General features: G+C 37.1%; 3 protein-coding genes across 3 annotated transcripts; 1 reads left to right on the top strand and 2 right to left on the bottom strand.

The window, feature by feature from the left end:
* Positions 1-331: 331 nt before the first annotated feature.
* Positions 332-5,151, bottom strand: LOC128157918 (kelch-like protein 24). Its single transcript, XM_052820577.1, has 2 exons — positions 4,947-5,151; positions 332-2,442 (listed from the first exon to the last, which is right to left on the bottom strand). The coding sequence occupies exons 1-2, from the start codon at positions 5,109-5,111 to the stop codon at positions 913-915; spliced, it is 1,695 nt and encodes a 564-aa protein (XP_052676537.1). The 5' UTR covers positions 5,112-5,151; the 3' UTR covers positions 332-912.
* A 32-nt stretch (positions 5,152-5,183) lies between these two features.
* On the top strand, positions 5,184-26,109 carry LOC128157916 (ATR-interacting protein-like). Its single transcript, XM_052820574.1, has 16 exons — positions 5,184-5,416; positions 12,025-12,194; positions 12,663-12,789; positions 13,061-13,388; positions 13,721-13,890; positions 14,840-15,293; positions 17,275-17,355; positions 17,634-17,820; positions 18,057-18,591; positions 19,436-19,603; positions 19,788-19,870; positions 21,012-21,154; positions 21,385-21,476; positions 23,133-23,213; positions 24,728-24,953; positions 25,647-26,109. The coding sequence occupies exons 2-16, from the start codon at positions 12,097-12,099 to the stop codon at positions 25,730-25,732; spliced, it is 2,859 nt and encodes a 952-aa protein (XP_052676534.1). The 5' UTR covers positions 5,184-5,416; positions 12,025-12,096; the 3' UTR covers positions 25,733-26,109.
* LOC128160925 (uncharacterized) lies at positions 6,353-8,059 on the bottom strand. The gene has a single exon (XM_052824214.1). It carries the CDS (start codon positions 8,057-8,059, stop codon positions 6,353-6,355), a length of 1,707 nt encoding a protein of 568 aa, XP_052680174.1.
* Positions 26,110-27,962: the final 1,853 nt, after the last annotated feature.

Here is a 27,962-nt window from a genome sequence, read left to right as displayed (position 1 = left end):
TTAGCAAATATGCATTAGTCTACATGATCAGTAACAAGAATCGAGCTCGCGTGTGGTTATATCTCTCTACTTTTTGTAATGCTAGCTTTGACTTTTGCAACGTCTAAATCATCACAAATTTCTTTCAATTTTTCGTCGTTTATTAATAATTATGAATTGGGCAGAACTTTAAGCATTTTAAAATCATTCCTAAATTTCATGTTATACATGTGTCATTATATATATATATCATATCGATTTCAATCCTGTCCAGATCAATAACCTAACGATCTTTTATCCTGTACAATTTGTGAAAATACCATAGAAGCTAGAATCTCGCTCTGACAAGGCAAAATGATACACATGCATAAATGTACATTTATACGAATGTACTGAACAAAAATGCCTAAGTACATACAAACAATAAATAGTACACGTCTGTCATTGCTTCAAAGGTTAATACAGTTCAGTGACTTAAATTCCGTGAACCTTATCAAAACGAAATAAATTTTCATTTCAATTCAGATTTAGGCTTTTCGAAAGCACTGTGTTCTAAACTGATAATAAGTATTCTTGTGACATTTACTGGACAGTTTTGTAAATTGTAAAGAAAAAAAGAACACGCTAAACAATAGACAATTTGCAAGCAAATAATATTTCTGACATTTCTATAACCACACGATTTCGTGGAACTTCCTTGATTCTTGAACACAAGTTCTTTGTTTTTATTTAAGCACTAATGTTTGATTGAAAGTCTACATATATTTATCAAGTATAACAGGTAAATGCAGATTGTTTTACAGTATGTTTGTACTGATGCGTGGAATATTGACGTAGAACCAAGTTATAAATAGTTTAATGGTTTAAAGCCACACACTTTGAGCATCATCACTTTGCAATGTCTTGACTACGGACTACCTTTCTGACATTTATCTACACGATCTGTACTTGATCTTTACATTCGTAACTTAGATGAGCTCTTTTGACGTACATGTGTCCTACAAAGAAATTACTGGAAGAGAACGGCATCTTTTCCTCCATTTCAAACGTGAAGCCGTCGTCCAACTTGTGTTGTAGCATATCCTTGGTTTTGGCGTAGTTCACCTCGCCCCCAACTATCAGAATCTTCCCGTCAAATGGACATACTCCAAAGCCTTTCCTCGGGAAATATCGCATGCCTTCCTTTTTATCAAAGAAGTAAAAACCTCTGTCGTTTTTTAATTGAAAGAGTTCTCCTTTCTGGGATATAACAATTATCGTACGATCCACTGCAACGGCACGAGCTTGGCTTTGGATTGCTTCCGGAATGGTACACCACTGGTCCTGGACAGAGTATCCTTTCTCGATATCAAAATATTGCAGCTTTTCTACCTTTTTTCCACCCGCACGGAGGCCCCCAAAGAGAAATACCTTGCTTTCCAAAACACAGTACGCGCTAGACCTAACGGCTTGTTGTAAAGTTGTCCTACTTTCACACCAAACATTTGTTGCTGTATCATAAACAACGATTTCGTTGACGAAGTTTGAAGTGTTTCCGGGGTCTGTGCCTCCAAGGAGAACTACTTTCCCATTGGAACATGCCATGCAATGATTCTGCCTTGGAGACAAAAGGTTTGGTAGAGCTCTCCACGCATTCCTTTCTCCGTCGTACTCGTAGAAACCCTGTCCATTACCAAATCCCCCGGACACGTATAATTTACATCTGCTTGTGCAAATTGAAAAATTAACTTTGGGGTCATGAGGGATAGGAGGTAGCGTAAACCACTTTTTGTGACGGAATCCAAAACAGATGAGACTCTGGTTGCTTCCTCTGTCATTCCCTCCCATGACGACAACACATTCCTCCAGATCTAGTCCTGGTGACGTCACATTACCTCTTTCTCTGTATCTCTGCAAAGCGTCCTTGAATTCCGGGCTATTGTGTAAGTTTGGAAAGTTTGCCTCAGATGCCAAGTTTATCAGCAAAGAACGTCTAGTCTGTAGAGCTTCCAGTATATCATAGCAGTAGTCCTTTCTTCCTTCAAAGTCTTCCTCGATCCATCTCAGTCCAGCCTTCGCTATGGTTTCTTCCTGGGCATTTAGATCGTTCTTTTTCAGCAGTTCTACAACAAAATCAAGTGTGTTTATCTCGAGAAACTCATCAGTTGAAGAAACCAGGGCGAATTCTTTAGAAATGATGGTGCTTGTTTTTTCCTCCAGTTCTTTTAATTCCAAAAATTTGGCTGCTTCCCACATGCGCACGCAGTATTCGCTGCTGATATGTTGGTACAGGTACTGCAGGCTCTGCTCCCGTAGAGACCGGATTTGGTACTGCTGTGACAAGTGCAGCATGTCAATAGCATCATCCACGTCTGCCCACTCACTTTTACCAGTGTACATAAAATCCAAGAGAGTCGCGCACTGTACCGGGTCTAACGCCATTCTCTTTCTGCATTCTCCATTCACTTCTGACTCATCTTCTTCCTGTGAAATTTTAAGTTTTTTTTAAATAATCGAAATAAAATTGAATGAAATTAATGATTTCCTAATGTCAAATAAAGAACTCAATTACCGGTATATAAAACTGTTATACGGTATTATCAGAAAAGTTGAAGTTTTTCTCAGTCTAGATATTTGAACATGAACATACAGTACGAACATGTATTGAAATATGGCGCCAGAACTGAGCTTACTTAGTACACTACACGTAACTATTCCTATTTAATAAATACTATTGTTATACTTTCATGTTAAATACTGAAATCTGATTGGTTAAGACGCAGTTAATAATATTTACTATTACCCTCAGCGTTAGCAACGCACTTGGCAACGGGTAACATTAAAAAATGTTACATGCGCGAAAATTATGCGCGTACGGTTCGCTGTAGAATTCACGTTATTCCTATATAAAAGCAGTAAAATTTTCTTAAAAATTTTAAAAAAGACATTCAGTATAACAAAATAAATAGTGCCTGTTTGGGAGGATAACAGTTGAAATTGACACCCCTCGAAAACCATTGTCAACCTCCGCTTCGCGTCGGTTGACAATGGTTTTCTCGGGGTGTCAATTTCAACTGTTACCCTCCCAAACAGGCACTATTTATATGATATTGAGTGCACATTGATACATTACCACAATTGTGATAGTACAGAAGAAAATATCATCACATCAATACATTTTCACTCTGTAGCCATATTAGCCCCGCCCTAGGGCCTGAACCCCTGTCCTACTTATGGTCACGATTTTCACAATTTAGGCAAAGGGCTTCATGATGAACATCATAACTATGCATTAATATTCAGTTTATCTTCCAGACTTGTGGAAGTGGAAAAGACGATTTTCTAAGATTTATGCATTTTCACTACATGGACATCATAGCCTTGCCCTTGTAAACAGATGACTATACGGTGACCTTCATAAGTACTATGAAATGAACATGTAAGTTGTATATGCAAACTGCGCAATTATTAATCTGTCAATAACTATGTTGGAAAGTCCTTGGGAAATTATATTTTGGAAATTAATTGCGCAGCAGCATGATCTCACACGTCCAGGTGTGGAACAGTAATGCTATAGTTGTCATATTTACGGACTTCATGGAGTTCTGATATTGCAGGCTTGTCACAAAGTACATGTTTTCTGTTAACCTTTTAACCTATACTCATGTTTTGTATCGATACGGGAGATTGTAAGCCCGCATCCCCTGACGCTGTGATGGACAGTTTGACAGTTTTGATACTGTATTTAGTGTTAAAATATTGTTTAGGAATTTGATCACTAAATCTACACTCATGACCAGCGCAGGTGGTCATGAGTAACCGAAACTGTCTGTCCCAGCCGAAAGGGTATATATATGCATGTCGATTGTTAGTAAATCAGATTTGATTTGAGAACGGAATTAGACGAGATTTATACCACTATACGATCCAATAAACTTGTGAAGCTTTTTACCGGACTTTTGACTTTGTCAATAACAAGTACAGACTGTTTTGCGGTAAAACGTCTTACACCCTTGGGTCTGAAACCCTGACAATACTTCATAGAGTGATTAGTTAAGGACGACGGACCCAATTCGATTTGCGCAGATATATCGCGCACCTAAAAGGGATGATTGTTACGAACATAGAATTCTCAATATTACCTCAGAAATCAATCACTAAAACTCAATGAAAAATCGCTTACGACGCAATGTATTACTGTTATACGTCATCAATACACACTTTATGTGGCTGATCTTTCTATATTACCTCAAGTTATTTATAACCACCTAACGCTACAAAGGTTAGTTGACAGAGCTTGAGCCAGTGAACAAATCATTTACATTTCGATTTGCTTCAATACTCGCATTGAAAATAGAGTAAAACCGCCCCTGTGCTTTAGTTTTGAAACATTTTATCATACACAAATGTTAAGCACACTCTATAAAATAACAATAATTGTTTTGCCGTTTCATAAATCAACCTCGAAATAATGTACATTAATTTTTTCTTGGAGTTTGCGCAGTACTTCTCATGAAAAATCGAAGAAAAATAACGACACACCACACATTAGCATGTGCCCCTGTACAGTCGATGACATGGCCATTTTTTAATAATATTAATTCAAAATCATCATAAAAGTGTAATATTTCAATTTGGATAGAAAATCTATTGCAGAATTTTTTTTCAAAATTATTTTTTCTGTATCTGTAGTTACTCGAACACATATAAAATGTTCATGAAAATCACTATTGTAGAAGTGAATTGGGTTCGTCGTCCTTGTAGAATGTTCATAAATAATAAAGATTACACGGTGTGGCCAGATGAGCTAAAAACATTAAACATGAAATGGATTTTATGAACATTACTTTTTACACTAAGCAAAGGCGGAGATAACCCGATATATGCAACTTTAATGAGTACATATGAGTATGAATAATGTACCTGCCTTATAGTTATACGTGTATGCATCTATATTAAATATTATATCTATAACAGTGTAAACAAACCTTGAATGGACTGTCAAACATTGTTTCGAAGAACTCGGACAAGGCAGATAGAACAACTTTGTGACAATAAAACTCCGTTTTCTCTGCTATTAACACCACGTCACAAAATTTTTGACTGCCTCTTAGCTTTTGAAGACCATCTGCCAAATCTTCGCTGTATGACATTTTGACTAATTAAAACGAAAGTAAATATATAGATAGAGGTCCACCGTTTTACTGTAACGTTACGCATTCGCGTTCGTTGCCCCTTGGAGTCCAATAAATGAAGTCCAATTAATGAAAATAACATGCTCATATTTATTGTGCTTGGACATTTTTTTATTATTTCAGGATGCTTTTCACAAGATGAATACGGTATTCTAAGCAGATTTATCTCGACATGTTTTGTTCTCCGAGTTAAAAATGAACGACTTAGTGAAAATTAAATGGCGGCAATATCCGAACAACAGAAGTTACACACTTGTGAAACTGTAAGCGATTTATATTGATTTACATGGAGACTAATGATTATTTTATTATTTTATTACCCCCTCTCACAACATAATGAATTAAAGATTATGGTATTTAGGTTATGAGAATGTCATTATTGCCATTTGTCTGTTTGTATCATATAAAGGTACATATAATTTTATTTGTGACAAAAGTTTTACACTATCGAAAACTGGTAACGCCAGGATATTATATATGAATTTGCCCAGTAAGTACACCGCAGCTGCACTACCCTCTTAATTCTTTCTGATGAAGTTGATTCTCAAGTTCACTGTTGATAATTGGTAGAATATAACCATTTCAGTTTCTGAAAGTTAAAGAAATTAGGAAAACAATTTCTGAATACATCAGCTAACGTTTGTCCAAGACCCCAAGTATTTTCACTGTTTATTGCAAATTGCAAATTTTATGCAGATACGGAATTGTAAAGCATCAGTAACAGTTTGAGGGTGGTGTTGATGGAAGGGGGTTGTAAAAATAAGGGATTTGAACCCCTTACCGTACCCCCATATTTACATCTGGATTACTGTCTACTGTGTCTAGGCCTAAAAAAAAAAGTTGTGTGTTTAGGGTAACCCGACCTAACCTACAAAAATGCCCCTATCCTACCATTTTTATAAATGAGAGTCAACATCTTCCTAGGTTTATATCTTTAATAATAAGGATGACTGATACCTGAAATATATATATACATAGTACATTAGTAAATGATTAGTTATCTCCTCCCCCGGGGACAAGTTTTTTTGTATACGAAAAAAAAAACTTAAACAAATAAAGTCAAGTCTATTAGAAAATAAATCTTCAGGAATGTTCTGTTAAAGTCTTCCGGACGCGAACAAGATTAAACGTATGATGTCCTTTCACAATTTTAAACGCAAAGTCTCTAGATTCACTTATCAATGTCTATGCATAATTCATTAATCAGTTCCTGATTCATCAATGTTATGTTCTGTTGTGTTGCGGCGGGGCGGTCTTCGTGGTGTCAATAGTTCCTTTTCTCCAGCTTTATTGTGTGGCTGAAGACGGGATAGAGCACGTGGTATCCTAGACTTAGAAGGTACATCTGGTTCAGGGGTGTTGTGGAATGACTGGTCCAAATCTATTTGTGTAGGCTGTTGAATTGTCTGAGTCTGAGTCGCCTGTTTTTGAGTGGGGACTATAATAGGTGTCTCATTCAATGCAGCTGGTTGACTTAAGATTCTTGTTGGTGATAAAGACACTGGAATCTTGGGCACTTGTGGCTGTGTCGTCTTGGATGTAGTTGGAGAGCTCAAGATCACTTCTTGATGTTGAACTGCAGTTGGTGCCATCAAAGTACCTTGTGTTTGGTTGGTTTGAAAAGGAGTGAACTTTCGTAAGTGTTGGCGGTTGCGGATAGTTACTCGGCCTGTGCCATCTACACGTATAACATACTGGTGGTATTGGCGTACTTCAACAACTGTTCCTGTACGTTCCCATCTCCTGGGATGGTTGCCTACCAAGTTTTGAATGTATACATGATCTCCAACCTGTAGTGTTGGCAGGTGATGAGTGTGTTCATTCCACCGTTCATGTTCCCTTGAATGACGTTTGGCAAGAGCCATCTCTCGATGAGACATTAACTCAGTCCATGTTTCATGTGGAGAATATCTACCCATCAGTATGGGAATGGCATCACGAATGGGTCGTCCAAACAGAATCAATGCTGGTGATGCTTTTGTCTCTGGGTCAATCGAATTTCTGTACATCAGTAAAGCTCTCTGGAATTTGTCAACATCCAGAGATCCAACAGCAGAAATGTTGTCCACCAGCATGCGTTTTACTGTCTTTACCGCAATCTCAGCCCTGCAGTTAGCGTGTGGGTTTGCAACTGATGAAAGTCTATGACGAACTCCCCAGGCTTTTAAAAACTCTTGAGTCTTCCCTGCTGTGAACTGTGGACCTCCATCAGACGTCAACTCCTCTGGGATGCCAAATGTCACGAAAGTCTCACGAAGTCTCTTGACAAGTCCTTCTGCACCTGATTCAGACTTGTATACCATTGGCCAGTTTGAATACCTGTCAACAATAACTACATAGTCATTACTGTTATATGTGAAGTAGTCACTGCAAATCATCTGGAATGGATAATCTGGAGGTGTTATGTCAGATGGTGGCTGCATAGGGTTTGACTTGGCCATCTGATGGCAGTGAACACACTGGTCTCTCACCCTGGCAATATCTACTGTGATCTCAGGCCAATATACAGAGTCCATAGCCCTTGCACGCATAGCGCTGACTCCTTGGTGGGCTGCGTGTAAAGCATCGAGTACTGGTTTGCGAAGAGCTGGAGGTATAACAATTCGTTGGCCCATAAGAACTACACCATCAACGGTGCATAAACTGGATGCAAAGCGGTGGTAAGGACGCAAGTCTGTTGGTAGCTCCTTGTAGTCTTCTGGGAACCCTGCTTCCATCTGCCTGATGAGATTTACAAATGTAGGGTCTGATGCAGTGGCCTCACGAACCATGCTCCAAGTAACAACTGTGATAACAGCATTCAAGGCACAAGTGGCAGCAGCAACTGTGGAGGTGTCATTAGCTGTATCATTATCCTCTGTATGTAGACATAGACTGGTAAGTGTATCATGATAATGAGCAGTCATGTTAACTAAGGAATCAAGTTCAGGTGCTTCACCAGGTAAGTTCAGACGATCTGGTGGTCCAACAGGATACCGTGACGCTGCATCTGGCCCAAGGTTCTTTCTGCCTGGTACATGAATAATCGTGAACCTGTACCCTAAAGTTTTCTCTTTGAGGTTGAGGAGTCGTCTGTTGTCGATGTCCGTGAGCGATCAATCGTTCAGAATCTGGAGTAGTGGCTTGTGGTCAGTTGCAACAAGAAGGTCTTTGCAACCAAGAACATAGTAGCGTGTTTGGTGAAGTGCATACACAACAGCCAAGGCCTCACCTTCAATAGGAGCATATCTGCTTTCTGCTGGATGGGTGAATCTGCTGCCAACTAGACATAGTTTCCAACCGTCATTACAGCAGGTAGGGGTTTTACTTGAGCACTGACAGTACTTCTGCATCAAAAAGAATCCAATTCCATCAACAGACCAGTCGGTAGCTAGGCATGTCATACGAGCAGGGTCAAAAAGACGAACACCGTCCTTCATCTCCTGAATAATGATCTCTTTAGATTTGTGAAATACTTCATCTAATTCATTTGTCCAGCAGAATGTTGTGGATGGTTTCAAAAGAGCACGAAAAGGTTTCATTTGTCTTGCCATGGCAAATGCATATGCTCCTTGGTTTATAAGCCCAAACCAAGCTCTTGCACCAGTAATGTCAGTTGGTGTTGGGAAGTTGCTAATTGCATCTAGGAACTTAGTACTTGGTCGTATGTTTGTTAGAGTGATTGTAAGTCCTGCAAAATTGACAGTGTCTTGAGCAAATTGAAACTTCTTTGGGTTTAATGTAATGCCATTACGAGCACACAGGTCGAGCCATTCACATGCCTGAAAAAATGCTGCTTCAATGGAGTTCGCCCACATACATGTGTCATCCACACATTTAACCTTGTCGTTGAAATTTGATATAATAGCATCAAATCGTTGATTGTAAGCGTCACCGCTGGCCATGAATCCCTGTGGAGCAACTTTGTACCTGTAGCGCCCCCATGGTGTGATGAATGTTGTAAAGTGGCGATCTTCTTCACGAATAGGCACTGAGTGGTACCCATTCCAAGCGTCTGTCACTGTTTTTTTCATACCTTGAGGGACACGGTCAGCCAGATGAAAAGGACTTGGGACATGATGTGTTTGCCGAACAGAATGTCGATTTTGTGGTTGTAGGTCTACTGTCCGCCTTGGAGTGCCATCAGCCTTGCTGGTTACCACCATTCTTGAGCACCAAGTTGTAGGTGTGTTTTGACTTACTTGTTCCAGTACACCAATGCGAACATCCCTCTCAAGATCAGCATAAACTTTATCCTGCCAATGGATAGGAACAAGTGCTGGTTTGTGGACTGCTACCGGTGTGGCATTAGGATCAACATGGAGTTGGAGAGGCTCACAATTCATAAGTGGTAGAGGTTGATGTTCACATACATTAAATGTTGTAGCACCATAGTAATCAAGAAGCCACTCTTTTAGTGACTCTACATGTTCCTCTGTGGCCTTCAGACCGGGTGGTAAAGATGTGGGAACAGGTGGTGGTGAAGGTCGACGTCTAGGACAAGAGCAGGTTGCATCTTCAGAGTTTTCCATAGATGCAGCAATGTTTGGAGATGTGACTGTTGATACATTAGGAAAGTTAGTGTGAATAATTCCCAGAGATATGAGTGCTTCTCTGCAAATGAAAGCTTTTTCCATGGTATCAGAGACATAACACAATAAACGTGTTGACATGGCACTGCTAGTAGCGTCTTTTGTTGTGATGCTTACTGCGACTGCTCCAATTACACCAAGGTCTTCCTTTATAGCTCCACGCATTACAAGTTTGACTGGAAGGAGATCCTTTTCTGTTATTCCAAGATTGTTTGCAGATTGTAAAGGTATGATTGAACTCTGGCATCCTGTATCAGCCACCATGGACATAGTGATTGTCTTTAGCTGAGAGGTGTCTTGAATGGGATGTCCAAACGATGCATGGTCCTTAGGTAGGGGTGTCATGTTCACCAGGAGCATTGGGTGTGGTTTTGAAGGTCTAGCCACCCAGTGTCCATCAAATATGTGATGTTCAAGACGTGATACTTGGTTTGTCTGTTCAGATGTAGTGCACAGCTGCTCATAGATATAACCAACTTGTTCTTGTTCTGGATCTTTGGTTGATTTCCCTTGATTGGGCGGGTTCCTGTGGCCCTTGCCTTGAGCGCAGATTCTAGAAGATGCATCACGGTGGCCCCATACTCCACAGATAGTGCACTTGCTGCATGATTTGGTGTAATGACCTTTGACTGTACATTTAGCACATGTGAATGTCCAAGCTTCACAGTATCTAGACCTGGCCTTGCGATCATTCCTCTGTCCGTGAGCAGGACCACCACAAGCCCAACATTTGGCTCCAGCTGCTTGCGGTCTTTTTTGAGTATTACATGTGGCACTCATGGCACTAGCTGAATCTCCTACTGCACTCCTTGTGACTTTACCCTGCTCTTTCTGAGCAATAAATGATACAGTCTCTTCTAGTGTTCTATCTGTCTTGGAGTCACCTAGCAGGTCAGACATAATTTCTGGGTCTGCAATACCTCTTACTAAATTGTTCTTGATTATCTCATCACTGTAGTCAAATATATGGTTGCAACCTAATTCTTTACACGTTGCTTTATACTGGCACAATGATGCTTGGCCTCTGAGACTGGCCAAAAAAGTTCTGATATTTGAACCAGGTGATTGAGTCATTCTGTTCAATTTTATGCGTTGGACCAGTGTGCTTTCTTCTTTGACGGCCAGCCTTTTGATTGCCTTTAAAAGATCTGTCTCTAGCATACTGGCAACATCACCTTGAAGGTCACGCATAATATCTGTACGCAGATAAGGGTCACAGCAGTAGAAAAGGGCTGTAGGCAAGACATTGTCTGTGATCGCCATCCCTGTTTTGTACATCTTCCACTGTCTGGTGAATGCAGACCATTGATCTGGATCACATCCTGTGGCTATAGAAGGTGGGTCTAATTTTAACTTGTGCGTTGACGGTTGAGCCAGAGGTGGGTGGACGGTTCTGTCATGAATCTGTAGAGCAGTGGTTAGAGCAGCGGCAAATGCTTCATCCAGGTCCTGAGATTTCCAATTACAGCCGTCTATAGGGCACTGTAGAACTGGCATTGTAAATTAACTGTGGTTAAGCTGTTAGTTGAGTATCAGTCATAAATGAGAGTCAACATCTTCCTAGGTTTATATCTTTAATAATAAGGATGACTGATACCTGAAATATATATATACATAGTACATTAGTAAATGATTAGTTATTTTAGATGTCTGTTTTTATCCGATTGTGAATTTTATATTATTTTTATAAAAAAATCCGTTTTTAAATATGACACAAACAAACATTCTTAGGATTCATGCAGAAAATCCCTACCTACCTAACCTAATTTTTTCATCAGTGTTACCCTAAACACACAAATGTTTTTTATAGGCCCTACTATAGTCTGTCCCAAGATATTTTGCCATACATTTTTAAAAATGTTCTATATATATGAATACCTCTGGGTCCATACAATAGTATGAAAAATTCCCAAGATTTATCCTTTGAAACGCCCCCCTCTAGCTTGTCAGGTTTCATTACACATCTAGAAAAGATTTTCCATAATAATCTCCATAAGAAATAGGTTTTTGTTCTTGTGAATTTTTCCAAATGAAAAATGATGTTTCAATGAAGATACATGCATCTTGGATATTTCTCTTTCATCAATTTTAATTGCACTTCTCTCACAGGTATTTGTATTTTTATTAATAATCGTCTAAATGTGCTGCATAAATGATAAAATATATGGGGACAGACTTTTGAAAATGCCTTTCCTCAGAGGCTTTTACATTTTATACTGTTGTTTTAATTGCCTGCAAAGACTGAAAAAAGTTCTGCTAATTCTGTCTAACTAAAGATGAATTAATTTTTGTTGTGACAGAATCCATTTGATCCTGATATCTTCCATCAGACTGAATGATGTGTCCAGGAGGTGCCTCTGTGAAGATATGTGATGGCCAATAACCCACTGTTTTCCTGCATCAAACCAGGCAAGCGCTTTACTTATAACTTGGAAGCAAGTAAAGAAAGTCCTCCGCCTGGCAAATATAGGTAACGCCCACCTCTCTTAACATCTTTTACTTCCACTCCTCTAATTTATGTACATAGCAAAAGTGAGCAACATATTCCTAAATGATTTCATTATTCTTCTTATGAATATTTTTTTCTTCTCTTTTGCATCCTTTATATTTTCCTTTCAAAAAATATTCCTATATGTTTATTTCATTTTGATACTTGTATTGTAGCTAATATGCCAAATAGAAAACGATATAAATGCATAATGCCATATAAATACAAATGTCAATTTAAAATTAGTCATCACGAACCAGTTCATCTTAGCTGAATCACGAAAAAAAAGGTGTCACAAATAATAGTTGGTTTTCAGTAGATAATAACGATTTCACATCAAGACCATTATTTTTTTATTGGTAATAAATTTTGTTTTTATTGTCAAAAAATTCTAAACAGAAAAAGACTTGTTCATAACTTTTGATAATTTTGTGTTTTAAAACATTGCAGACCTCTACAGTCTAGAAATGTAAGCATGCAGGAGGCAAACATCAAGTCTCCAAAAGCAAAGAGGAGAAGAACGGAAGAGGAAGAAGAGCAATGGGATGATGATGATGATGATTTTATGTTGACACAGGTCTGTTTTTGTGGAATCTTTGTAACACAGTTAGAAGTATCTTTTTTTGGTAACTTTTAGTACACATAGCTGCCAACTAGTTGATATCCAGACTTGTACATCAACATGAATATACAGTGTAGAACACAAAAATTTTCTTTTATGCTTATATGTTTTAGTAAGTTTGAAGTTGACGAAGTGAAGAAGAAACTGTAATTTGTATTTTTTAAAACTTTAAATGAATAAAAAATTAAAATTGAATTATATCTTTTAAATTTCACTTTTCTAACAGGAAAATATTGCAGAGTTGGATGAAATGACACAGGCTGCCATCAGAGGACAGAAGAGCCTGGGTGTGTCTGATCCTGGTCCCTCGACCACCCCGCTGTCACGGAGCGAGGGTGTGAAAGCTCAGTCGGCTCCTGCCTACAACACTTCCACCCCCACCAGCAGGGTCACATTTAAGCACCCTGTGGGTCCCGGTGTGTCAGATATCTCTCTGTCTAGACCCTCTGACTCAAGTTCTTCCAAAAACTCCAGCAACACAACCTACCCTAGTTCCTTGTCCATTGGTAGAAGGTCCACCAGTTTATCTTCACATGACAACTCCTCAAAATCAGGTAGATCATGTTAAAACAGAACTAGAGAGAAAATTTTAGACCATTAGATATGTTCTTCCTGCATTTCACATCATACTGTAATCTTCTTATTTTACTTATTCTGTGATCCTCTCATTTTGTATCAAAGCACAAGTAATTAGAATCAACTGCTGAACTTCAGTTACAATTCTTTAACATATTCAATTATAAAGTAAAGATAAAAGCAAGATAATAGAATCCACAAGAGAATATTCTCACAGTTTTTCTTGGATATTTTAAGATACCTTGCATTTACAGTCCAAAAGTTGCTTAAACGTGTGTTATTTCACCCTAATTTTTTTGTATTTGTACAGCTGGGTCTGAGGAGATTCCTTTTCAGCCAATTAAAAGGAAACCCTCCCTGTCCTCAACTAACAGCTCCTCCATGTCCTCAGAGAGTCTTGGGATAAAGAGTCCTATTTCTGAGGGCATGCGGGAGGAGCTAGAGACGTACAGGAAACAGTGCCAGTCACAGAAGGAGGAGGTACAATATCCTTCTTCAGAAATACATTGTATACTTCTGGTCTTGTGTTTTTTTCAATGAAAAATCCAATGAAATGTTTATGTGAATATCACTGAAAGTAAAAAAATATATTCCTTATTTAAGTCATTTTAAATGCAAGGATCAGAGCTATATGAAAATTTATTTTTCTTGAAAACTTAATCAAATAATGTACATGTATATCTAAAAATTTATAGCATTAATTTAAATGCATCAAAGTACTTGTATAAATATTTCTCTATGAAACCAGTTTTCTGAATAAATTTTATTATGATTTATCCCCTCAATACATTTTATTTTGTACTAATAAAATTCTTATGCATATAATTCATCTTTTAAGAATTTTTCTCCCTTTTATACATGGTTTTCCATTCGAAAAAAAAAACGGTTATTGAGATGGTGAAAATTGCCGGGGGGGGGGGGGGGGGGGGGGGGGGGGGGCGCTGCCAAGAGGCCCTATTGTAGGGATAATCCTCCTACTGTTTTAAAGATAGAAAGTTTCTTGTTTTGCAGATTTATTGTACATATATTAGTAGAGATATGCATATTAGCATATTACTTGTATTTGATATGTTAATTTTTATGAAAAATACCAGTTGTTAAACTTTGTGATTTCTCTGCATGATATTGCATATAGGGTACCCCTGTTGTAGGGATATCTCCTCCTACAGTTTTCAAGATGGAATTTTAGAGATGTGCATATTACTTGCATTTTGAATTTTGATGATTTACGCAAAAATTACCAGCTGTTGAATGTAGTACAGTAATTTTTTTTGTAAAATAATGTATATATAGAGTACCCCATTTTCTGGATAGGTAATGTCAGCAATACATGTAATAACTTTAGGATTGACAAATGTATTATGGATACAGTTCACACAAAAGAAAATCCAGTTTGCTGTCACATTGATGGCCTTTCTTTTTTTTTCAGATGGAATCAATAAAACAAGAGCTGTATGTAAAACAAGGCGAGAATAAAATTCTCAGGGAAAAGCTAACAGAGAAGGACTCGGAACTCGGTGCTATCAAGCAGCAGAAAATGAAGCTCACAGAGCAGCAGATGAAGGAGCAGTCACAGAAAGAGAAGCAGCTAAAACAGAGGATTCAGAGTCTAAACGCACAGCTGCAGTTCCAAGAGAGAGACCTTGCTAAGATGCGGGACAAATGTCGAGATTTAGAATTGGCCATGACTGCGGCGGGGGATTCCCAGGTGGCGGGGACATCCTCCTCTCACCAAAGTCCCCGTGTGGTGAAGAAGATTGTGGTGTCACCTAAAGGCAGGCGTGGGGGATTCCCCAGCACCAAGACCTTCTTGGCCGAGGAAGGCTCCCAGCTCGTACCCGCCCAGCAGGGTGAAAAGGGGGAGGTCCAGATGGTAGATGCTGGTAATTAGTTCAGTCTAATATCTCAAACTTACCAAAACTAATTTAATTTCTTTCTTTACTGATGATTTGTGAAATATGATTTATTAGGTCACCTGAGTCACTCAGGTGACCTATTGCAATTGGTCTTCGTCCGTCGTCGTGCGTTGTGCGTCGTGCGTCGTGCGTTGTGCGTCGTGCGTCGTGCGTTAACAATTTTACATTTTTAACTTCTTCTTGAAAACTACCAGGCCAATCGTTACCATTTTTGGTGTGAAGCATCTCTATGGTAAGAAGAATCTAAATTGTGAAATTTATGCCTCTACCACCCCTGGGGTGCCACGGGCGGGGCCAAATATGCAAAAAAAGCCAAATTTTCAAAAATCTTCTTCTCTACTTCCACACAAGTGAGGAAAAAACTGAATGCATGGTTATGATGTCCATGAGGCCCTCTACCAAAATTGTGAAATTTATGGCCCCTGAGTCAGGGGTTCTGGCTCTAGGGTGGGGCCAATATGGCCATATAGTAAAAATGTATTAAATCTTAGAAAATCTTCTTCTCTACTCCCATATATATTTGTTAAAAACTAAATGTATGGTTATGATGTCCATGAAGCCCTCTACCTTAATTGTGAAATTCATGACCCCTGGGTCAGGTGTTCAGGCTCTAGGGTGGGGCCAATATGGCCAAATAGTAAAAATGTATTAAATCTTAGAAAATCTTCTTCTCTACTATCATATATATTTGTTAAAAAGTAAATGCATGATAATGATGTCCATGAAGCCCTCAACCTAAATTGTGAAATTCATGACCCGTCGGTCAGGGGTTCAGGCTTTAGGGTGGGGCCAATATGGCCATGTAGTAAAAATGTATTAAATCTTAGAAAAATTTCTTCTCTACTCTCATATATATTTGTTAAATACTGAATGCATGATTATGATGTCCATTAAGCCCTCTACCTAAATTGTGAAATTCATGACCCCTGGGTCAGGGGTTCAGGCTCTAGGGTGGGGCCAATATGGCCAAATTGTAAAAATGTATTAAATCTTAGAAAATCTTCTTCTCTACTCCCATATATATTTGTTAAAAACTAAATGCATGGTTATGATGTCCATGAAGCCCTCTACTTTAATTGTGAAATTCATGACCCCTCGGTCAGGGGTTCAGGCTCTAGGGTGGGGCCGATATGGCCAAATAGTAAAAATGTATTAAATCTTAGAAAATCTTCTTCTCTACTCCCATATATATTTGTTAAAAACTAAATGCATGATTATGATGTCCATGAGGCTCTCTACTAAAATTGTGAAATTCATGACCCCTTTGTTAGGTGTTCATGCTCTAGGGTGGGGCCAATATGGCCATATAGTAAAAATGATTTAAATCTTAAAAAATCTTCTTCTCTACTCCCACACATGTGGGCAAAAAACTGAATACATGGTTATGATATCCACAATCTCCTTTACCTAAATTGTGAAATTCATGGCCCCTGGGTCAGGGGTTCAGGACATGAGGGGGGGGGGGGGGGGCAATATGGCAATTAAGTGGTAATGCATATAATGTTTAAAAATCTTCTTCTCTATTCTCACACATTTGTATAAAAAAAACCGACTAATAATTATGTTTACCAGGAAGTCCTCTACTGAACTTTTAATTTTCATTTCCCCTGGGGTATGGGTTTTGACTCTAGGGCAGGGCCAAAATGGATGTATAGATGCTAATGCATATAACGTTAAAAAATTATCTTCTTTACTCCCACACACCTGAAAGGAAAACTAAATTCATTATTTTGTAGACCAGATCTTTTAGTTTTTCACCAAAATTATAGGTTTCACAGTTCTTTTTGAATTATATGTGGTTGTCATTACAAATTTATAATTTTTCTACTCCAGTATGAAACCTAATTAATTAGATGCATATATGAGACTCCATGACAAGTTTGTGTATTGGATATATGCTACTCAGGTGACCGTTAAGGCCAATTGGCCTCTTGTTATTTCATTTCAGCAACAAGTGCTAATATCACAGAGGAAGCTAAGAAAATATATAAAAGTAGGAATTTTCGACTGAAAGTTGAGCCTTCTAAAGGTAAGTACCGTAAGCAGAAAATGAACACATTAAATAAAATGGCTTCTTTTTAAAAAAATTAAATACATGTATAGAGTTGTCTATAATTATTTCAAATAGTCTGAAAATAGACTGATTCTGTTGGCGTAGTTTGATAAATGTCGACAATTTTGTGGTAGAATTGGTTTCTAGGAAACGTAATTGACACTTTAATAGCCGAGAAATCTGATAAAACAGATATAAGTGTAATTCTTGTATACTCTTTGTTTACAAGATACAAATGTGACTTTATAATCTAGGCATGATTTGTGGTAACCATTTACTGTCCAAGCTATCGGAGACCAGCGTACACGGATGTGGACCGGGCAGCGGCCCAGACAAGGGGGTGATGGGATTGCTACAGAGTAACCCTGTGTCCATGGACCTCCACACCTTTCTGTTTGACAGGGATAGCTCCAAGATGCTCTCACCCATTCCAACCAAAAGGTTTGTGTCAGAAAAACAATTTTTTAGGGACATTACTAGAAATACATATGTATATCCAATTTTTTTTTCTGAGTTTTGTGCAATGTTATTTTCCTATACACAAAGCATTGACGTCTCTTTCATTCGTATTTTGAAATAAAGACTCTTTAGAGATGGATGTAATGAATGTTGACAGTGAATGGTTAGGTAATTAGTTAATTTTCTCTCCATCTTGAGTATTTTGTCTATGATTGCAGAATGTCAGACAAAAAATTAACAGCAGACAGACCAAGGCCCAGACCCATAGTGTCGACTAGCAGCTACGCCCGAGCCATGGAGGGACTTCACAGTATTCTGAAGGATACTTTAGTGAAAGTATCCCACACCTGCACCTTTAGTGACCAATCAACAAGCTTGTTACAAACTACTCATGAGACCTCGGTGAGCCATAATGGCCTGTTTTTTTTACCCTTAGTAAATGACTACCTATCTCATTACATTGAGATGATGAACAGTTATGTAGAAAGAGGACAGACACTCCTCAGTCCTCAGAGCTCCTCATCCTCCTCATTTGGACCGTCTAGCTCTGGGGATAGTTCCATGGATTCTTTGACCAGTTCCCTGAATGTTCTGTTACGGGATGGAGCAGCATACGCCAACAATCTAGAGTCGTTAGCCCTGTGTGCTCTCCATGTTTTATATAAACTGGTTCTCTTCTGCGAGGCTGTGCAGGACATTCTGCTCGCCTCCGATGACGTGCTCTCAGACTCCAGCGTCTCCAGCTTTGAGAAGGTAATAATGTTACAATATTAACAAAGACCAGTAGAGGGATGTAATATAAATTTGTAAATGCATAGACATTTAGTACCGGTATATTCAATTTCAACATTCAAAGAATACATTTTGTTTTGTCAGTTTACTCTGGGTTACCATTTTTATAGGCCTTATCAGTCCTCATGTTTAAGAGATTCAAATGCATGCATAGATATCATTTTGAGTCATAATTTGTTGGGCAACTTGAACAGGTATAATAGAATTGATCCATAGGGATAAATCAGACATGATGTATGAGATGAGATGGATGTTTGTTGATTTGTTGTTTTCTGTAGATAGATGAGATGGATGTTTTAGAGTTTTTTCTGTAGGTACATGTAGATGAGATAGATGTTTTAAAGGGTTTTTTTCTGTAGGTGGATGAGATGAATGTTTTAGAGTTGTTTTTTCTGTAGGTGGATGAGATGGATGTTTGTCAAGGTGTTGTTTTCTATAAGTGGATGAGATGGATGTTTGTCAAGGTGTTGTTTCCTGTAGGTGGATGAGATGGATGATTGTCAAGTTGTTGTTTTCTATAAGTGGATGAGATGAATGTTTGTCAAGGTGTTTTTTTCTGTATGTGGATGAGATTGATGTTTTTTGAGTTGTCGTTTTCTATAGGTGGATGAGATGGATGTTTTAAAGTTGTTTTTTTCTGTAGGTGGATGAGATGGATGTTTTAGAGTTGTTGTTTTCTGTAGGTGGATTAAATGTATGTTTTTGATTTGTTGTTTTCTATAGGTGTATGAGATGGATATTTTTTGAATTGGTGTTTTCTTTAGATGGATGAGATTGATGTTTTTTGAGTTGTTGTTTTCTGTAGGTGGATGAGATGGATACGGATCATCCCTCGTCCTCCTTGAACTCCACAACCAGTAGCCATGGCAGCATGGACAGTGTGCGACAGAGTCTGATGGACTGTCACCTGCTCAGCAAAATCCTCCGACTGGCCAACCCTGGCAGAGCAAGCAGTGATGGGGAGGGACCAAAAGTTTGTAACCAGTTGTTACAGTTAATGTACTACCTGCAAAAACTTATCATGTGAAATCATATGACAAATAGAAGTGGAAGAGATGATAAAAAGTCATGTCATGATCAGTTATCTATTATACACTTCTATTATACATCTTTTATACATCGTACACATGTAGGTATTTCTGTCATTTTAATTTTAGAAATTCAATGAATGGGTTGTTCACAGAGCATTGAGCATCATCAAAGTACTTGCAGAGAATTGTAAAGAGACTCAGATTACTCAGTAAGGCTTTTTTTCCCTGAAGAATTTCAACAACTCAAATCTTAAAATCTTATCATTTGTTTATCTGATAAATTATCTAGGAGATATAAATATCTGTTTCAAAGTTCTATAATAAATGGAGTTAAATGTTAAAATAGAATCTTTATGCTCCATCTCCCTCATTAAATTTATTATACCCTGCAGTACTAGTAGATAAAGTATTGGTTTTAATTATGTAATTTGATTTTTGACATTTATTGAAAGAGAGTAATGGCTCTTGGACTTCATCATCCTTGCCTTTCTGTGCTAGCTGACATTAAATTGGTTTTTGTTTGTATTTGTGATATTTTGGTAGTAGTCGTTACCGTAGAACACTTAAAGTTTTGCTGACCCTGTTTTTGGCCTTGAAATTTTGTAAAACAAAGAATCAAATGATATTTGATGTCTTATATTTTTAACATGTACAAGAAAAATATGTGAGATCTAATTTTCTTTTTATTGAATACATGTACAGTTGAACTTCGATATCTCGAACACGGATATCTCGAATACAATGGATATGTCGAAGTGATTTGTATTTTTTAAGTATTTTACCCTTGATATCTCTAATACACTAATATCTCGAAGTTTTTAAACAGTCCCATCTAGTTCAAGATAGCGAAGTTTGACTGTATTTGTGTTTAAACGGCAAAACTGATTGGTTTATATTTAAATTAATGTAAAGTACATTTATATATACAAGTACATTTATAAAAAAAAAAAAAAAAGTACATATATATATATATATATATATATATATATATATATATATATATATATATATATATATATATATATATATATATATATATATATATATATATATATATATATATATAAATTGTGTAAATGGTCAAAAGTTTACAACATTATCACCTATAAACAGCAAAAGTAAATTAAAGAATCCATATTTTGTTTGGACAAAGAGTGTGAAAACCATTCTCAAAGAAAATTTAGAAACTCTTTTGTAATAAGAAGCCTTGGTTTTTTGTCACATTGAAAATTTACTGTACTTGATGTAGTGAGGAATGTGTGATGAACCAAGGAAGTTTGTATAAGTAAGATTTCTATTGCCTGTCATGTCATTATTAATGTCTGCCAAATGAGATGTGTGTGGTTTCAGACTCCTCCCGGTCCTGAGTAAGGGGGTGTTGTCCAGCTGTCTGCGGTGTACCTCAACCCCCCGGCTCGTCTTGACCGCTGTACAGGTCATGAGTTCACTGACCAAGCACCACAGAGCTGTGTCCTCAGCCTGTTGCTGCCCAGGTAATCCTCGTCAACCAAACAAATGTCTATATGAAAATAATTAATAAAGCTCATTTTCTATAAAATGAAAAGTTCAATTTTTCAAACCCCTATATATACAAATTTTACAAACCTTACCATACACCACAACTTGAACTGCTGTAAATTTTCATACTTTAAAATAAATATATGTTTGTGATTAAATGACAGTGGGAAACAAGCATGAAACTTGAGTTCTGGTTCTATTACAGATCACTGTGTGTTTCTGTCCCTTTACCAGCTGTGTTCAACATCTTCCACATCTGTGTTTCCAGAGGAGGTCTTTGTAGACTTTGCTGCAAATGTAAATAATACACTCCATTATTCAATACACTTTCTTTATTGACAGTCTGATGAGTAGGTACCTAGTTTTGATAATTTGATTTTTTTTAAAGATTTAACAACCTTGATCTTTAAAAATCTTCTTCTCATGGTTTTACATTCTACAACCTGAGTTAATGCTTCGCAGGCATCTTGATACGGTACACACATTTATGTTTTTATTATAATGGTGGTTTCATTGATATTTAGGCTCATCAAATATTTTTATGGATTTAGGAGGGGGCCTGTTTTTAAAAAAAAAATATGAGTTAGCATTTGTCACAATCATTTTAGGTCTAAACCTGGAACTTTCTTTCACCATTTAAAGTGTAAGCAAAAAAATGACCTGAGATTTGTTTACATAACAAAGAATTTTATGCTCTGTATCTCGTTTATAACGCAAAGACTGATGCTCTAATTTTAGTTGAGGATTAGAATCGCATAGGCGCATACTGATGCAATGTACACATTAAAAATGGAAAAAGAAATTTTGATGAATATCTTGACCATTCCCCTTTAAAACAACAACTGTTAAAAAGAATGAAGAATTATTGGATTTTACATATGAGAGCATAGCGGTACACATCTTTTTTTAGTCCGAAATATCTGACGTTTTTCTGGCTTTTTTAACGATTTTGATATTTACTTGCCAGGAAAACGTCAGAACCGGCGCCATTACGAAAACTGGAAATTTCGCCGCCTCCAACTGGAGGCGGCGTTCTCGGCCCGATTTTAAATACTTGCGAATCGTATCAAATATTTAACTCACAACTTAACAATAAAAAAATGACTTTACTACTCACTCATATCGCTTTAATGGGTTTGTTTACTCTACAAACCGTCTGTTCAACACATTTTTATCGAACTGTCCGGCGAGATTTGAGTCACGTGACTCGTTATCTCAAAAGACAGCAAAAATACGGTTGACTGTAATTGTGTGCTATTATTATCAAAATACGGAGTCATATTTAATTTTGAGCGATATGAGTGAGTAGTACAGTCATTTTTTATTGTTAAGTTGTGAGTTAATTATTTGATACAATTCGCAAGTATTTAAAATCGGGCCAAGAACGCCGCCTCCAGTTGGAGGCGGCGAAATTTCCAGTTTTCGTAATGGCGCCGGTTCTGACGTTTTCCTGGCAAGAAAATATCAAAATCGTTAAAAAAGCCAGAAAAACGTCAGATATTTCGGACTAATCTTTTTTTCACATTAAGATATTTTTTCCTATAAATTCATTGCACATCATCTTTTTCTTTAAAAATAAAATGGTTGATAAATCCCCCTTGAATACACTGTATCTCATCATAAAACCAGCACCATTTCCATTTATTTCTGTGACCCTAGACTATAGCCAGTATTCCAATTAGAAATGGTGTTTTATTTATAGAAATGTATTATTTTATAGAGCAGTCAATTTGTAAACCTTTGTTCTCTATGGGTCATGTAAACCTCAGGGGTGACCATCAAGGCTGATGGGCAAGCACAATTAACATTTTATTTTTTACAAACCAATTTTAATTGATTATAATTATACTTACACCTTGAATGAGTTGTCATGTTGGGTAAAACAGTCAGTGAAAGATTGTGCTAGGAAGATATTGGGAGATGTTTTCCTAATGCTACTGCTTTCCATTGTAGGCTCTGACATGTTTATCCAATGTACCAAGCAATAGTAAACTGGGATCTTCTGTTCTGCTGGACACAGAATGTAACACACAGGTGAGATATCACTGTAACGGAGTGTAATACACAGGTTAGATATCACTGTAACAGACTCTAACACACAGGTGAGATATCACAATAACGGAGTGAAATACACATGTTAGATATCACTGTAAGTGTATTACAAAGGTTAGATATTACTGTATCAAACAGAATCTAACAAAAAAGGGGAAATATTACTGTAACAGTGTAATACAAAGGTTATATATCACTGTAACAATGTTACACACAGGTGAAATATCACTGTAACAGAGTGTAACACACGTGAGATTTCACGAACAGATTGTAAAACTTACGGTAGATATCACTGTAACAGAATGAAACATCCAGATGAGATATCACTAACAGTGTAATACACCAGATAGATATCACTGTAACATAATGTAACACCCATGTTAGATATGGATAGATATATATTACTGTAACAGAATGTAACACGCAGGTAAGATGTGACTGAAACGGAGTGTAATACACAAGTTAGATATCACTAACTGAAAGTAACACAAATGTTACATATCACTGTAACCGAATGTAACATAATGGTTAGATATCAATGTAACAAAATGTGACACATCAAACAGAGTATAACACACAGGTTAAATATTACTTTAAAGAGCATGACATTGGTAGATATACCTTAAAAATATAACACACAATATCAATATCACTGTGACACTGATAAAAAATCAATGTAGCAGAATTTAACGCACAATACAGGTTTTAAACCACTTTTAACATTTTGGCAGGATAGATATGTTTATATAATTCTATAATGTTTAAAAATAATTGTTTAGCATCTACTGTTTTGTAAACCTTTGTCACATGGTTTGATGTTACTGTAACATTGTTAGATATTACTTAGCTGCAGGTCTGTAGCTCCCGGTCTGAAAAAATTCGGACCTGGGAGCTACAGGGCCACCAATTGAAAAAATTGTATATTTATTGCGCAGAAAAACGTGCGCTAGTTTTCGACTAATTTACCTTATTTATATGCAAATTCTGTGAAAACAATTAGTACAATTTATTCAATGGGTGGCCCTGTAGCTCCCAGGTCCTCCATCCGAATTTTTTCAGACCGGGAGCTACAGACCTGCAGCTAGATATTACTGTAACTTAGGAGACAGGTTCTATATCATTGTTACACTGGTAATAAATTAGATACCATGTAACATTTTCAAAAGTTATATGTTATTGTAAAATTGTGGGATGTTAATAACTGTAATGGTAGCATTGTTGACAGGTGAGATATCACTAACATTATCAACAGGTGAGATATCACTGCAACACTTTTGACAGGTGAAAAATCACTGTAACATTGTCAGCAGGTGAGAAATCACTGTAACATTGTCAACAGGTGAAACATCACTGTAACATTGTCAACAGGTGAAAAATCACTGTAACATTTTCAACAGGTGAAAAGTCACTGTAACATTGTCAACAGGTGAAAAATCACTGTAACATTGTCAACAGGTTAGATATTACTGGCACTGAATTTTCTCTTTTCATTTCAGCTGCAGAAATCAGTTGTGCTTCTTCTCCACAAAATATTGTTGTTCTACCAAACAAATCAATCTGCAGAGGCACGAAGGGTTCTCCAGAGAGGGGCCTTGTTTCTTCACAACCTGAGTCAGGTAGACGGTCAGTTTGAGGAGCGGCAGTATATGGTACAGCACCAGTACACAGAGCTCATCTTTGGACTCAATGCACTCTTTAAGCCAGCAGCATACGAAAACGAAAGCAAGTGCCCAGTTCTGTCACCTTTTAATGAATTGTTAAATAAAATGTCTGATGATTTTGATGTAGATTTATTAGTTTGCTTTTTATACCCCCCGCAAACAAAGTTGGGGGGGGGGTATATAGGAATCACCTTGTCCGTCCATCCGTCCGTCTGTCTGTCCGTCTGTCTGTGCAATCGTGTCCGGTCCATATCTTTCTTACGGAGAAACATTGGAAGTTCTTACTTCACACAAAGATTGCTTATGACCTAAGGGTGTGTCATGACCTTGACACAAGGTTATTTGGGCAAGGTAAAGGTCACTGGCAGAAAAAATGCAAAATTCGTGTCCGGTCCATATCTGTCTTATGGGGAAACATTGGAAGTTCTTACTTAACACAAAGATTGCTTATGATTAAAGGGTGTGTCATGACCTTGACCCAAGGTCAATTGAGAAAGTTCAAGGTCATTGTTTCAAAAAAGCTAAATTCTGTCTGTGTCATGTCTTGTATTAATGGAAATATTAGAAGCTAAAAATTAACAGTTTTCAAAAATAAAGCAGTTGTTATTTATAGAAAATGGACAGTGAAATAGATTCATCCAATATTTTCTATAATAGCAAAAATACACGCGTTATGATTTTTTTCTTAGCGGGGGGTATCAATTGTGAGTTTGCTCACAGTACCTCTAGTTTCAATTGGTCTGTTATATTTTAGGAAATGCTGTTACAGAGTTGTGGTACTTGGGAAGAGAAGACTCGGACTCCTCACAAGAAGACGAGGAGGAGATGGAGATCAGCTGATAGTGGCCAGTGTTAGTGTACGCCATCAGTAATTAAAAAGCAGTTGAACAATTAAATTATTGATTACACATTACAGATTCTTGTTAATACTCTATTCTAGTGGGAGATGGACCCATGGACAAAATATACTATTCTGACTAAAAACTACAACACTAATGTTAAATTTTCTCTGAACATTAATTTAATTTCCTCAGAACTTTGATCAAATCAGTCTTCTCTTTATATATGTAGCTGGTGTTTTAATCAAACTTATGTATCTATATCCTGTTTTGTAAAAAAAAAATGAATTGTGTCAGTTATGAATGACAAAGTAGGATTATTTTGTTTTGTTGAAGTATATGAAACTGTTTGTTGAAATAAATACCTGGAATAAGGAGGTTCTAGACTTTGATCAGTTCTCGGCTTGATTGACCTTTATTATAGGTCTTTGTAATAAAGGGTTGTCAGTCATTATTCATTAACAACTTTTTAACATTTTTAATTTTAACATTTTAACATTTTTAATAAAATATATACCTTGGCAATTTTTATTTAGATATGAACACAATTTTTAAAAAAAATTATATGTGAAAAGATACTAAATGTACAATTCTTATTTGGAATATAATCCATAAAAATGAATTTTATTTTAAGTACACCAATTTACATTGATTTTTTTACCAGGTTTGTTTAAATATAATAGAGAGGTTGAGATTTAAAACGTGTACGCGTACGTGTGTTAAAACTACATGTACACGTTTTTGTAATTTATTAGTTGAGATTTCTTAGCTTGTAGGATATAAATGTGTACGTAAATCAACGCAGCTTTGTGACATGAATTTATTTAGTTAATTCCAATTAAATGGGGAATTTCTTATCAATTTTCATGCAAATAAAGTTTAAAAATCTATATAATGTATCACAAGAATACATTAACTCATCAATAAAATTTTATTTGTTGTAAAAAGCTACATGTTTGTACTTACGTGTAGATGACACTCTACAAGTTTAGAGAACGTGTAGAAACCATGTCGTCACAAAAACTGATGACGTAATACGCGAAGAATTTAGGTGATTCCCCTAGTTCACGTTCACGTACCCGTACACGTTTGAAATTTCAACCTCTCTTATGCTGTATTTCAGACTTATTATATGCTGCTGTTTTAGAAAAAGTAGAACACCTGTGGTTAAAATCATATAACTGTTGCTCTTACATAAAAAAATTAGTCTTCTCATTCACATTCCAAAAATCTGTGATAAAAAGAATGAAGGCTCACTTGTACCAAAAAAAATGTTCCTGACTCGAGGATGTGGCTTGATTTTGAAGCGAGGAAGTTTGGCACACATTTGTAATATGAGTGCATCAAATTTTACATTGTGGCAGAAAGTAGAGGGACTACGGTAGTTCTTGTATAAGTTGCCTCTTCTATATATATTGAAATGGGGGAAAAGTGTGATTGGCCAAATAAAACGGATGGGGTGGAGGCTTCGTACCTGTGAAAAAAACGTCCCTTCAGGGGTAGAACGAATAAGAAAGATGGTGATCTTTTAAAAAGTGCACATGCGACATGCTCATTTGTGTTATTCACAGTCGTATTCTTTGGACACGGCGTCTCATGCTTGAAAAGTGTACAAAGACGGGTCGTATCTTATATTTGTTTTATCTTTATCTTCATATTTTATGCTAGAAGTGGTGTGGGTTTTTTTTTTCTATAAGAATACTGAGAAGGTTGCGATTGTGTCTTATTTTTAGCTTACGTAGACGAAGTATACCCCCAGTGTTGGCGTCGGCACCTGGTTAAAGTTTTTGTTGCAGGTCCTGGATCTAAGTTACTACTTGTTCTATCCTCACCAAACTTGCATGAATGATGCACCTGGGCCTATTTATGGACTTAAAAGACTTGGATGCTGAATCTGGGCCGTGAATTTCAGATGCTGGAGGAGGGAAAGGTTTTTGTAGCAGGTTAAAGTTTTTGGTGCGGGTGCCCTTTGATAGCAATTCCTAAGTTACTACTGGTCCTAACTTCACCAAATGTACATGGATAGTGCGTCTTATAATACTGATGTACCTGACAAGAATGAATGCTGAATCTGAGCCATAGGTTTCGGATGCTGGAGGAGGTTAAGGTTTTTGGAGCAGGTTAAAGTTTTTGTTGCAGGTGCCCATTGATAGCAATTCCTAAGTTACTACTGGTCCTAACTTCACCAAATGTACATGGATAGTGCATCTTATAATACTGATGTACCTGAC

This window comes from Crassostrea angulata, chromosome 8, assembly GCF_025612915.1.
Source record: "Crassostrea angulata isolate pt1a10 chromosome 8, ASM2561291v2, whole genome shotgun sequence".
NCBI lineage: Eukaryota > Metazoa > Mollusca > Bivalvia > Ostreida > Ostreidae > Magallana > Magallana angulata.
The sequence above is the reverse complement of the archived record's forward strand: the minus strand, read 5'-3'. Positions and strand labels throughout refer to the sequence as shown.

Excerpts from the sequence above, each read along its gene's own strand:
- LOC128157918 (XM_052820577.1), bottom strand. The coding sequence starts at position 5,111 with ATGTCATACAGCGAAGATTTGGCAGATGGTCTTCAAAAGCTAAGAGGC. Across the intron at positions 2,443-4,946 it reads TGTTTGACAGTCCATTCAAG|GAAGAAGATGAGTCAGAAGT; the intron begins GTTTGTTTACAC and ends AAAATTTCACAG.
- LOC128160925 (XM_052824214.1), bottom strand. The coding sequence starts at position 8,059 with ATGACTGCTCATTATCATGATACACTTACCAGTCTATGTCTACATACA.
- LOC128157916 (XM_052820574.1), top strand. The coding sequence starts at position 12,097 with ATGGCCAATAACCCACTGTTTTCCTGCATCAAACCAGGCAAGCGCTTT. Across the intron at positions 13,891-14,839 it reads GCCAGTCACAGAAGGAGGAG|ATGGAATCAATAAAACAAGA; the intron begins GTACAATATCCT and ends TTTTTTTTTCAG. Across the intron at positions 17,821-18,056 it reads TCACCCATTCCAACCAAAAG|AATGTCAGACAAAAAATTAA; the intron begins GTTTGTGTCAGA and ends CTATGATTGCAG.